Source organism: Vipera ursinii (assembly GCF_947247035.1).
Source record: "Vipera ursinii genome assembly, chromosome: 1".
Classification (NCBI taxonomy): Eukaryota; Metazoa; Chordata; class Lepidosauria; order Squamata; family Viperidae; genus Vipera; species Vipera ursinii.
In genome coordinates, this window is record NC_139512.1 from 343,942,934 (window position 1) to 343,955,520 (window position 12,587).

At 40.2% G+C, this 12,587-nt stretch overlaps 1 protein-coding gene across 3 annotated transcripts in view; it reads left to right on the plus strand.

Annotated features, from left to right (window-relative positions):
* GTF2IRD1 (GTF2I repeat domain containing 1) overlaps window positions 1-12,587 on the plus strand; it is a 156,168-nt gene that overhangs the window by 107,456 nt on the left and 36,125 nt on the right. For all 3 annotated transcript variants that reach the window (XM_083349393.1, XM_083349394.1, XM_083349395.1), the window contains exons 15-20: window positions 1,055-1,120; window positions 2,413-2,596; window positions 3,730-3,788; window positions 5,173-5,232; window positions 10,054-10,137; window positions 11,664-11,847. In XM_083349393.1, coding sequence (XP_083205519.1) covers window positions 1,055-1,120; window positions 2,413-2,596; window positions 3,730-3,788; window positions 5,173-5,232; window positions 10,054-10,137; window positions 11,664-11,847 — 637 coding nt within the window. The remainder of the gene's footprint in view (window positions 1-1,054; window positions 1,121-2,412; window positions 2,597-3,729; window positions 3,789-5,172; window positions 5,233-10,053; window positions 10,138-11,663; window positions 11,848-12,587) is intronic.

Consider the following 12,587-nt stretch of genomic DNA (forward strand, 5'->3'; position numbering starts at 1 on the left):
GATATTGATATCATTCTGTCATTTGATTTTGACATCCTTTTATTAATAATGATAGTTACTCCATATCTTCAATGGTTTTCCTCACGCAGAAGAAGATCTGATGTTCCTCTGATGAGAACTACATTCCAGTCCATTTCAGTTTGACATTCACGTTTGCTTTGGTTTATGGCTCCTGACATTCCACATAGCAGTGGTGTTTGTGTGTGTGTGTGTGTGTGTGTGTGTGTGTGTGTGTGTGTGTGTTTATATATCTTTCCAGAATTAGGTTCAGTTTTGCCACTGGACACATCAGCTAGCCACCTCATGAGCACCACGATAGCTGAGGTCACCCGCTATTGTTCCATAATAATTTGTTGAATATCTTTTACCCTGATGGGTATTTCCAGTATCACATTGACCATATCCTGATTCTTAATGCCCATTTCGGGTTATTCTAACAGAATAATGGAGTGGGTTGCCATTTCATTCTCCAAGGGGTCCTGTTTCATCTGATTTCCTATCTATGACCTGCCAGTAATGGATGACCCTTTGGGGAATGTACACTACAGTACTCTCAGCACTGCAGCTCATATAGTCATTTGAATACAAAAGCCCCTCGATTACTATGAACTAATAATCCATGAAAGAGCTCTTTTGGGAGGGGTGCGTGTCTGAAATACTTTTCCGTTCTGGGAAATAGAGCATTTAATGGTATGCTAATATAGAATTGAATTACTGAGCACTTTGCCTGAAAAGTGCAAAATCAGCAAATAATTAATTCCAATCAATATATTGGTCCAACCGATGCCTATTTATTAGCTTCATGTAGGAACGCAGAAAGGCTCGTTCTTAAGCAGCCCTATGTTTCTTTCTCTCTTTTCCAGACCTTATAAAGTTTCTTGGTTTGACTGTTGGGATTTTCTGCTGCTTTGATCTTCTGGTTTTTTTTTCTTCCAGTGTTACTAAACACGCATTATTTATGAGCTGCCCTATATATGGTCGCATATATACTTTCATCCTCTGTATGAGTGTTTCTTTTCTTGCCGTTGCTGCACTTGTTATTTTTGTCTTCCAGATGGTGTCAATGACGTTTTAAGTCACTTGAGAAAACAAGTAGAAATTTTATTTAATGCAAGATATGGTGAGTTATTTGACTTTTTTTTTCAAGTTAAGAATCCTATCCCCACCACAACCGACGTGGGTTCAATTACCTGTCATTCTGAAATTCTTATTACTAGAGTTTATTGCTCGAAAGTTTTCTTTTACTGGATAGCAAAGGATAGTTGACTGATTGTCCTGTCCTGCACTGCATGAGGAGATTGGACTCAATAGAGTTAATGGCTCCCTCCCAATCTTAGGACTCATTAAAAAGATTATGGAATTCGTCTTTTAGAATCATATGGTTGGAAGGGATCTTAGACATCTTCTAGGCCAGTGTTTCTCAACTTTGGCAAGTTTAAGCTGTATGGACTTGGACTCCCAGAATTTCCCAGCCAACCTATTCTGGGAGTCGAAGTCCATACAGCGTACGCTTGCCAAGGTTGAGAAACACTGTTCTAGGCCAACCTCTCGCCCTGTGCAGGAGTCCTCAGATCATCCCAAACAAAGGGCTGCCCAGTCTTTTCGTGAGAATTTCCAGTGATGGAGCCCCCACAACACCTGGATGCAATCTGTTTCATTGCTTAATAATTCTCCCAGTCAGGAAATTCCTCCTTAATTCAGGTTTGGACACCTCTCTGTAAAGTTTTCACCCATTGGTTGTTATCTTACCCTCAGTTGCTAGGGAAAACAAATCTACTCCCATTTTCCTTGTGACAACTTTCAGGTATATTCCTCTCCACAACCACTTCACCAAGATACAAAAAGCACAGGGGTTAGGCACAAAATTTGAATTCCCCCTCCATGTGCTCTGATTTTAATGGCCCTCTGGATAGATCATTACAAGCAGGATCTAAGAAACTGTCTCAAGGAAACTGGAATTGGCAACCACTGGCACATTGATGAGCTGTGAAATTCACTGGACTCCTTTCATAGTCTACATCTGCAGATGGTGCTGATGTTGCTAAACTATATTTCCAGACTCCTTAGTCACCCCAGCCAGCATGGCTAGTGGAGTGGGATGCCAAGAACTGTAAGTCAGACATGTTTGTTCAGTTAGCAAGTCAGATTTTGAATGGAAGATGGGAGAGAGGGATGCAGATCTTCATCAACTGACCAAATTCTTTCCTGATAATGATTCCTTAGTGTGGAGAGATCAGTGACATGGTTTGATCCTCTGGTCATGGACATAAATCTAGGAGAGCTCCTAAGCAATGGACCTCTACTTTTAGCAGTTCATTCCAAAGCAGATTCCTTCCCCAGTTCCACTTTGACTTTTCTTTAACGGAGACCATGGGAATGTTCCTTTCTGAAGTGACATGCTTGCCTCTGCAGCAAAAGCCATAGGAATTTCTGAGCCTGTCAAAGTCCCGTATTCCAAATTCTTGATGTACCCAGAAGACCTTTTTGTGGTGGGCTTGCCTGATGGCATCCTACTCAGACGGCCCAACTGTTTTGGGATTGCAAAGCTAAAGAAGATTCTTCAAGCAAGCAGCAGAATTCGGTTTGTTATCAAGAGGTAAGGTGAATGTTGCCAGAATTGATTTTTCTCTTTGTCTTCCCCCCCCCCGCCGCTTTTTAAATTATTATTTTTTTTGCAGCATGAGAGCATGATATCATGGTCGTCTTGCAACTAATATCCCCAGACATACTTGCTGGAAGTTAATAATTCAGTGTGATCTTTTAAAAATCTAATAGCTTTGGCTTTATTTGAGAGACAGAATAAAATAGCCTCTTCAATGGCAAGATTTCATTGGTATAGAATATTCGCAAATTGTTTGCTGCTTACTCTCCATTATTACTGTATTTTTATTGTTGAACATAAGAATGAATGTGTGCAGAATTTTCTGTTTTAGGTGCTGAAATAAGTATAAACCAGAAAGGTTTGCATTTTGATTTAGTATAAGGCAATATATATTTTCCACTTTGGACAGGAAGATATTCTACCAGCCCCAAAATTCTGGAGTTTCAAATGTATAGTTTCTGAAACTACGGTATGTTATATTTGCCAGAGTTCATAACAGCATGAAAATGTCTGTTGTGCACTGCCTGAAAAATCTGCAGCAGGAAAAATCTTCTAAGCCCAAGCCTTGAGATTATTCAGTATTTTTCTCCCTAAGTAAAAATCTTAATCTTATAATATTGCCTGTTTCTGACAGCAGAATTTTGTCTCCATGGATTCTCTTAGATGTACCTGACAGAAGGTCCCTTTAAAATTGCTACCAAATATTAATTTTCAGTGAGACGGAAGGAAAAGAAAAGATATGAAATTTATGGAAAGTAAATTCAGCCTATTTAATTGATTACATTTAATTTGGATTAGATTTAAAGATGACTTAAATTTAGCTGCCTGTGAGTTATTTAATGACCTTTTGGGTTACAATCTTGTACAGATCTTGGTCTAAAAAAAAAGGACTTCTCCATTCTGCTAGAGACAATGACAAGCCAGTAGAAGTGATAATCTGATGGAATAACACTTTTAATAGGAGGGCAAAATAGTAAAGTCTTTTCAGAGGCTTCAGCTTCTGTCCCTTAAATGCCCAGGTAGAACTGAGAAATATTCTTTCTGTAAACCCAGAAAGCTGCTGCTGCTGCTAGCCAATGTAAAAACCACTGATTTTAATGCATTATTTCTCTGATATTGTCTTTTAGGCCAGAACTTCTTACAGAAGGAATGAAAGAGATGACTTCAGATAGCTCAGGAGCAATAGGTAAGGATGTGGGTTCCTAGCAGTTGGTTATTGTCTTTGAAGAAATCAAGAGAATCAAGAAATCAACTGAAAAATAGGCAAGTTTATTATGGCCTACATTTTTGTTCATTAGAGTCCTTTCCCTCATAAGCATGAAATATTAGCCTAGATTGGCACTGGAACCCATGTGATTATATGTGCATGATATATAATGCATGGCATGTATATTAGCACCATGCAGGGCTCCCTGCATGCACCAAAGCACCTTTTCACCTTTGAATCCAAAGGTGGTAACAAAAGAAAACAAGATACAAGAAATGCTGACTGTTATCACTACATTAAAGCTTCAATAAAGAATTACAGCCACCCACAAGGCTATATTGTTTTTTTTTTATCAAATGCAAAGCCAAAAAGAAACAAAAGAGTTTTGTCCAAGCATTGAAGATCATTTAATATTTATTTTTATTGATTGATTTATATTCCACCATTATTATTTTTACCAATAACTCAAGGTGGTAAACATACCTTTCTCCTCCTATTTTCCCCACAACAGCAACCCTGTGAGGTGGGTTGGGCTAAGAGAGAATGACTGAGCCAGGGTCACCCAGCTGATTTTCATAGCTAAGGCAGTACTTGAACTTACTGTCACCCACTTTCTAGCTGGTGCTTTAAGCACTAGACCAGACATTTCAAACTCGCGACGTCACGGGATGTCGTGCAACTTATCGGAAGAGTTTTGCCATTGCCGGCAATGAGGTGGGCGCGGCTTCCAGATGATGCGTTGGGCCCGCGGGCCAGCAGTTTGAGATCCCTGCACTAGACAAAACTAACTCTGTAACATCATTTTCTGCTTTAAAAATATATAGTTCTCGAAGAAGCGTTCAGCACGAGTGGGCAGCCTTTGTGGCCTTGTACACCAAGTAGGCAGCTAAGTAGATACATAGATAGAATAAACTTATCAAGAGTGCCTCAAATTGCCGATGGAGAAAATATGTGGTCGCTAAGAGTCAACAATGACTTGATGGCACATAATCAATCTTCAAAATGCCAAGTGTTGCAAGAATTTGGCAACCTCACACTGGTGCAATTTCAGGTGAAAAGATTATAATCTGAGGTGAGCCCACCAAAACCTCATAAAAAATTCGGCATTTTCTATCAATTTACACAAAAATGATCCTGTTCTTATTTAAAACCTTAAACCAGCACTTAAATTTCCTATGATTTGGTGATTTTGTAATCTTTTCACCCCTTTCTAATGTTTGAAAACATAATCAGTGTCGGACACAGTCTGGTGGTACCACGGGTACCTTAACTGCATGCAGGTGCCATATGGCTAATTCCTAAATTTTAAGATGGAAAATAAAAAGTGAAAATAAATCTAAACACCCTTCCTTTGTGTTGGCAGCCAATGATAGAGTCTCCATTGAGCCTGTTGAGGAACCTGTAAAAAGACCAGGATTTCAAGGTGAGAACGGGGATGAGGTAGGATTTGTGGCTGTCATGTTGACTTTTTTGACACCTCCTTCCTTTGGGTACGTTGTGGTTTCAATTGATTGTGTAACTTGCAGGACAGTTTTCTGCATATTAGCTCTCTTGTCTCTTTAAGGCAGAGGTCCCCAACCTTTTGGCCACCAGGGACTGGTTCCATGGAGAGAAGTTTCTCCGCAGATTGGAGGGTGCGAGGTTTTATGTGCTGCCTGCATCTTGCAGATGAGGCTTTGCTTGTTTGTGTGGCCTGGTTGCTGGCATGCTGCGGCCCGGTAGCAGTCCATGGACCGGGGGTTGGGGATCCCTGCTTTAAGGCACTCCCACTGGATTGCCAATCAGTAGGATTTGCCATTCTTTCAAAAAGTTTGTAGAAATGTGCAGCTGTTGCCTTGTTGGTGGAGATGGTGTGCTTTGTTTTAGAAATTTTAGCGTGAGAGAGATTGTATTATATTTCTTTTGTTTCAAATAAAGGTCCCTTGACTGAATACGACTCCATTTAAAAAAAAAAGGAATAAATCACTCTGCAAGTGGAAAATTTAGTTATCTGAGGAAGGACAGTATTTCTCTGGCTGTACTTTTCACATGCTAATCTATACTTAGGGATGTAATTATTTCGCGTGAGGGAATTTTCTTTTGTCTGAGCTCCCATCTGTTCTGGACTGTATTTAAATATATATATTTACCATCTCCCCTTCATGGATTACTGCCTTGTCGTGGCGAAGGGGCTTGCAATAAAGCTATGAGCTATGCCATGCAGGGCCACCCAAGACGGAAAGGTCATAGCAGAGAGTTCTGACAAAATGTGATCCACTGGAGAAGGAAATGGCAACCCACTCCAGTATCTTTGCCATGAAAACCCTACGGACAGTACCAAAGGGCAAAACGATATGATGCTGGAAGATGAGCCCCTCAGGTTGAAAGGCGTCCAATATGCTACTGGGGAAGAGCAGAGGGCTAGTACTAGTAGCGCCAGAAAGAATGAAGCGACTGGGCCAAAGCCAAAAGGACGCTCAGCTGTGGATGTGTCTGGTGGTGAAAGGAAAGTCCGATGCTGTAAAGATTTTTTCTCCATAGGAACCTGGAATGTAAGATCCATGAATCAAGGAAAGCTGGACGTGGTCAAACAAGAGATGACAAGACTGAACATCGACATCTTAGGTATCAGCGAACTAAAATGGACAGGAATGGGTGAATTTAATTCAGATGACCATCAGGTTTACTACTGCGGGCAAGAATCCCTCAGAAGAAATGGAGTAGCCTTCATAGTCAATAAAAGAGTAGGAAAAGCAATACTGGGATACAATCCTCAAAATGACAGAATGATCTCAGTTCGAATCCAAGGCAAACCATTCAATATCACAGTAGTCCAAGTCTATGCCCCAACCACTGGTGCTGAAGAAGATGAAATTGACCGGTTCTATGAAGCCCTACAGCACCTTATAGAACTAACACCAAAAAATGATGTCCTTATCATCATGGGGGATTGGAATGCTAAAGTAGGAAGCCAAAAGATAACTGGAATAACAGGCAAGTTTGACCTTGGAGTACAAAATGAAGCAGGGCACAGGCTGATAGAATTTTGTCAAGAGAATACGATGGTCATAGCAAACACTCTTTTCCAACACCCAAGAGACGGCTCTACACATGGACATCACCAGACGGTCAACACAGAAATCAGATTGGCTATATGCTCTGCAGCCAAAGGTGGAGAAGCTCTATACAGTCAGTAAAAACAAGATCAGGAGCTGACTGTGGCTCAGACCATGAGCTTCTCGTTGCAAAGTTTAGGCTTAAACTGAAGAAAGTAGGGAAAAGTGCTAGGCCAGTCAGGTATGAATTAAATCATATCCCTGTTGAATATACAGTAGAGGTGACAAATAGATTTAAGGAATTAGATCTGATAGACAGAGTGCCTGAAGAACTATGGACAGAGGTTCGCAACATTGTACAACAGGTAGCAACCAAAACCATCCCAAAGAAAAAGAAATGCAACAAAGCAATATGGCTGTCTGAGGAAGCTTTGCAAATAGCTGAGGAAAGGAGGGAAGCAAAAGGCAAGGGAGAAAAAGAAAGATATGCCCAATTAAATGCAGAATTCCAGAGAATAGCTAGAAGAGATAAGAATGCCTCCTTAAATGAACAGTGCAAAGAAATAGAAGAAAACAATAGAATAGGGAGGACCAGAGATCTTTTCAAGAAAATTGGAGAGATGAAGGGAACGTTTCATGCAAAAATGGGCATGATAAAGGACCAAAATGGCAGGGACCTAACAGAGGCAGAAGAGATTAAGAAGAGGTGGCAAAATTACACAGAAGAACAATACAAGAATGAGCTTAACATCCCTGATAATCACAATGAGGTGGTCACTGACCTTGAGCCAGACATCCTAGAATGTGTAGTGAAGTGGGCCTTAGAAAAGCTGAGCAGCAACAAGTGGAGGTGACAGTATTCCAGCTGAGCTATTCAAAATCTTAAAAGACGATGCAGTAAAAGTGCTACACTCAATTTGCCAGCAAATTTGGAAAACTCAACAGTGGCCACAGGATTGGAAAAGATCAGTTTACATTCCAATTCCAAAGAAAGGCAGTGCCACAGAATGTTCAAACTATCGCACCATTGCACTCATTTCTCATGCTAGTAAAGCTATGCTTAAAATCCTACAAGCTAGACTCCAGCACTATGTGGATTGAGAACTACCAGAAGTACAGGCAGGATTTCGAAGAGGCAGAGGAACTAGAGATCAAATTGCCAACATACGCTGGACCATGGAGAAAGCTAGAGAGTTCCAGAAAAACATCTACTTATGCTTCATTGATTATGCTAAAGCCTTTGATTGTGTGGATCATAACAAACTGTGGCAAGTCCTTAAAGAGATGGGAGTACCAGACCATCTTATCTGTCTCTTGAGAAACCTATATGTGGGCCAAGAAGCAACAGTGAGAACTGGAGACGGAAGCACTGATTGGTTCAAAATTGGGAAAGGAGTCCGGCAAGGCTGTATACTGTCGCCTTGCCTATTTAACTTATATGCAGAGCACATCATGAGAAAGGCAGGGCTAGATGAATCAAAAGTTGGAATTAAGAAATATCAACAACCTAAGATATGCAGATGATACCACTCTAATGGCAGAAAGTGAAGAGGAACTAAAGACCCTCTTGTTGCGGGTGAAGAAGGAGAGTGCAAAACTTGGGCTGAAACTAAACATTAAGAAAACCAAGATCATGGCATCCGGCCCTCTCAATTCCTGGCAAATAGATGGGGAAGAAATGGAGGTAGTGACAGATTTTATTTTCCTGGGCTCCAAGATCACTGCAGATGGAGACTGTAGCCAAGAATTTAAAAGACGCTTGCTTCTTGGGAGAAAAGCCATGGCAAATCTAGACAACACACTAAAAAGCAGAGATATCACCCTGTCAACAAAAGTGCATATAGTCAAGGCTATGGTCTTCCCAGTTGCAATGTATGGCTGTGAAAGTTGGACCATAAAAAAAGGCTGAGCGCCAAAGAATTGAGGCCTTTGAACTCTGGTGCTGGAGAAGACTCCTGCTAGTCCCTTGGACTGAAAGGCGATCAAACCAGTCAGTCCTAGAGGAGATCAACCCTGACTGCTCTTTAGAAGGCCAGATCCTGAAGTTGAAACTCAAATACTTTGGCCACCTAATGAGAAGGAAGGGCTCACTGGAGAAGAGCCTAATGCTGGGAAAGATTGAGGGCAAGAGAAGAAGGGGACGACAGAGAATGAGGTGGCTGGATGGAGTCACTGAAGCAGTAGGCGTGAGCTTAAATGGACTTCCAGAAGATGGTAGAGGACAGGAAGGCCTGGAGGAACATTGTCCATAGGGTCGCGATGGGTCGGACACGACTTCGCAACTAACAACAGCAACATTTGCCATCTGAGGGAGAACTAGACATTATATTAACATCTTTACCTAGTTGCCAAAAGCCTTCCCCATTTGCTCTGTTAATTTTAATGGCCTGGCTTTCTGTGCCACTCAACCGGCAAAACTCTTGGGCACATTGCAAAAATAATCTCAGAACAACAAAAGGTCAGCAGGAAATTATCAAAAAAAAGTAAGTTGAAAAAAATATTTGCTGAAAGAGAAAGGTCTTTGTATGGTACTTTTTAATGTATTTCTTCCTAAAACGAGGAAAAAATTATTCCTTGCTCACAACTTCAATGGAGGAAACCGTTGTTTCCTGTCCCTTTGTAAGCATTCAAACGGTGGCTTGTAATGGATCCTAATTCTACTTGGCAGGGAAGACTTAGTTTGCTTGGTTTAAGCTTTAGTTTACCTGGTGCTCATGGATTTCATTTTTCCTAATAAATGAAAATAAACATGTATGAAAAATAGTTTTAAAACTTTTTATTACTTTGTAGTCCAATTGTCTATGCAGATTCCAATCATTCTAGGTTATGGTTGTTCCAAAGGTGCTTTTCCAAAAGGCAACTGTACTTTCCTGGTTTTTTTTTTCTTTGAAAACATTTCACTTCTCATCCAAGAAGCTTCTTACAAAAGTCCAATTGTTGCTGATTCTCCTTTTAAAAGAATTTTCTGTGGCTATATTAAAGCTGAAATATGTGTTTTTTGAATTGCCACCTCCCCAATGTTTTTCTTTATTTTTAAAAGATTACCAAGTTACAGTCACCCAACACAGAAAATCTGATGTCCACCCTTTCAAGCACAGTCTTTGGAGAGTCCAATACATTCTAATTTGTATTTAGGTCTTCTTTGTGTTTGGCAAAACCTGTGATCTACGTAGGACAGAATCTATTATGGTTTCCATCTTTCTTTACAGAAAATTATGATACTCGGCTGTCAAGAATAGACATTGCAAATACACTCAGGGAACAGGTTCAAGATTTGTTCAACAAGAAGTATGGTAAGTGTTTTTGCGTAAAGTCACTAGCAGGCACAAAGAGGAGCCATTAATTTGAGAAAATGACTGGCTGTTAGCAGTCACAGAATGATAGAATCTTAGAATTGAAGACTTGGAAGAGTTGCCAAGGATCATCCAGTCCAACCCTTTACAAGGAAAATCAATTAAACCATCCAGGAGATGTGGCTACCCAGGCTTCTCTTAAAGGATCCACCACCTATGGAGTTAAAGTAGAGGTGGTGTTTTACTGGTCTTGCTTTATGTTCAGATGCCTGCAGAATAGATTGGATTAAAATGTAAACATTTTAAAAAAGAAACTGTACATGCCTTAAGACAGGGGTTCCCTACCGGGGATGCGAGATGATATTCCAGGGGGTGCGAAAACTTGGGTTTAAAATTTCAAAATTGTAGTTTATATGCATAATTCATTGCCGTTGTTTTGAACTTTTGTAAGGGGTGCGAGAATATATCAGAAACGTTCTAGGGGTGCGGGATATAGAAAAGGTTGGGAACCGCTGCCTTAAGAGATGTTTTGAATTGAGTCATTCTTAAGTGTGTCTCTGTTCTTCTGGCCAATTTTCAAAACAATTCAGCGCAATTCTTGTCAGCGTCTGTAGCCATAAAATCATCAAACTTTAGATTCTCTGGGGAAATGGCCACTGACCAAGCCTAGACGTTTTATTAGTTCTTCCAAGCTGGGTGCGATAAATGAGAGCCAAGCTTTCCATGGCCTCTAATAGTCTTTTTTCCTGTTTTGAGCAAATTATAGTTGGCAGTAATTTCTAGATTGGGTTAACTATGGTTTGCCTGCAACATGAGGAATTGTAATTTGAAAGGATATATATAATTCACCCTGTTAAGGCCCCAAAGGAGGGTATGGTTTATTTCAGGGGTAAGAGATGGAGTCCATCTCTACCGGAAAATTCAGAAAGTAAAAGTAGGAGACACAGTTTCCTTGGAGCCTGTGGGGACCCAAGAGTAAGCTCTCACTTGTGTAGCTGGAGTTCAGGTAATATGCCTAGTAAGAACCTTGACAGAGCCCGTTGCTGGGGAGTTGGGTGTGGCATTAGGCCCCAGTTGGTAGGAGAACTGGGCCAGACAGAGCAGAGTGTTATCTATCACATCACGTTGTGTGAAACTGGTCCTTAGTTTGCAAACTACTTACAGGCAAGCATCTGCATGAATTTTTGATTGGTTTTTTTTTCTTAACGATTACATAACCTAAAAGCATACGGTCTTTGGGGGAGTGATCCTTGCCATCACTGTTTCTGTACAGTGGACAAACTATACACACTCCTGCTTTTGGCACTTTCCTTTAACGAGCACTTTTTATAGGAATGATGAAATTAAGAAAAATAGATATTTCAGTATTAAATTCTTGCGGTTTACCATCTGACACGGGAGGTTTGAAGACAGACATGTTTGTTCTCACCTTTTCCAAACCTGCTTAAGTGTTCTTCAAAGCTGAACAAGAACAACATCAGGGGTGGCAAAAGACTAACTCCTTCCTCGTAATACCTTCCTTTCAGGTGAGGCTTTGGGCATCAAATACCCAGTCCAAGTGCCATATAAGCGTATCAAAAGCAATCCAGGTTCAGTGATCATAGAAGGGTTGCCACCAGGAATCCCATTCCGGAAACCTTGCACCTTCGGGTCTCAGAATTTGGAGAGGATTTTAGCCGTGGCGGACAAGATCAAATTCACAGTTACAAGGTATTTCTCCTTAGGAATACGCATCAGGTTGCAGCAGTGGGTATCTGTAGGGGTGTTAGTCTGCTTTCTCACCTATGTTTAAGTCTTTCATCTGAAGTAGATACTTCAAGGATTTCTCCAAATATCATTTTTATTTGTCTAATATTTTAACCTATCTTCCAAAAGAACTTTTCCCAAAGTGGAGGGTAGTCAAATCTTACATTTGAATACACAGCTAGGTCTCTCCATTCCTCCAGATAATTTATTTTTTAAAAAGATTGTGATATTATCATGGGGAATACAATAAGTATGGCATGTAGATTTTGGAATAAAATATGATTTTCAGTCTCATTGTCTCTTGAGAGATGTTGTCTTAAAGTCAAGATAGCCTTCCTTTTGGATAAATGCACCTTTTGGACAAATATGGACTTCACCTCAATAGACTATGCATGCAAGGGAAACATTTTTTCCCTGAATTTATATCATTTGCATAATTGTAGACAGTATGCAGTGATGTGTCATTTACCTAAATACGCTATTACACACATCACATAAATGATGAGAATAATTTGTATTGTTTGCCTGCTGACATTTACCATGATTGATGTACTGTCTCATTTAATAGATGAAAAAAATGGACACCCCTCCACTCAGTTAGTCTGTTACATGGAAGCTTTGCTTCTGATAGTTAAAAATGTAAACTAAAAACAGTTAAACACTGAAGTCATCAGTTAAAAAAAAAATCAATTGATAAAACCTTA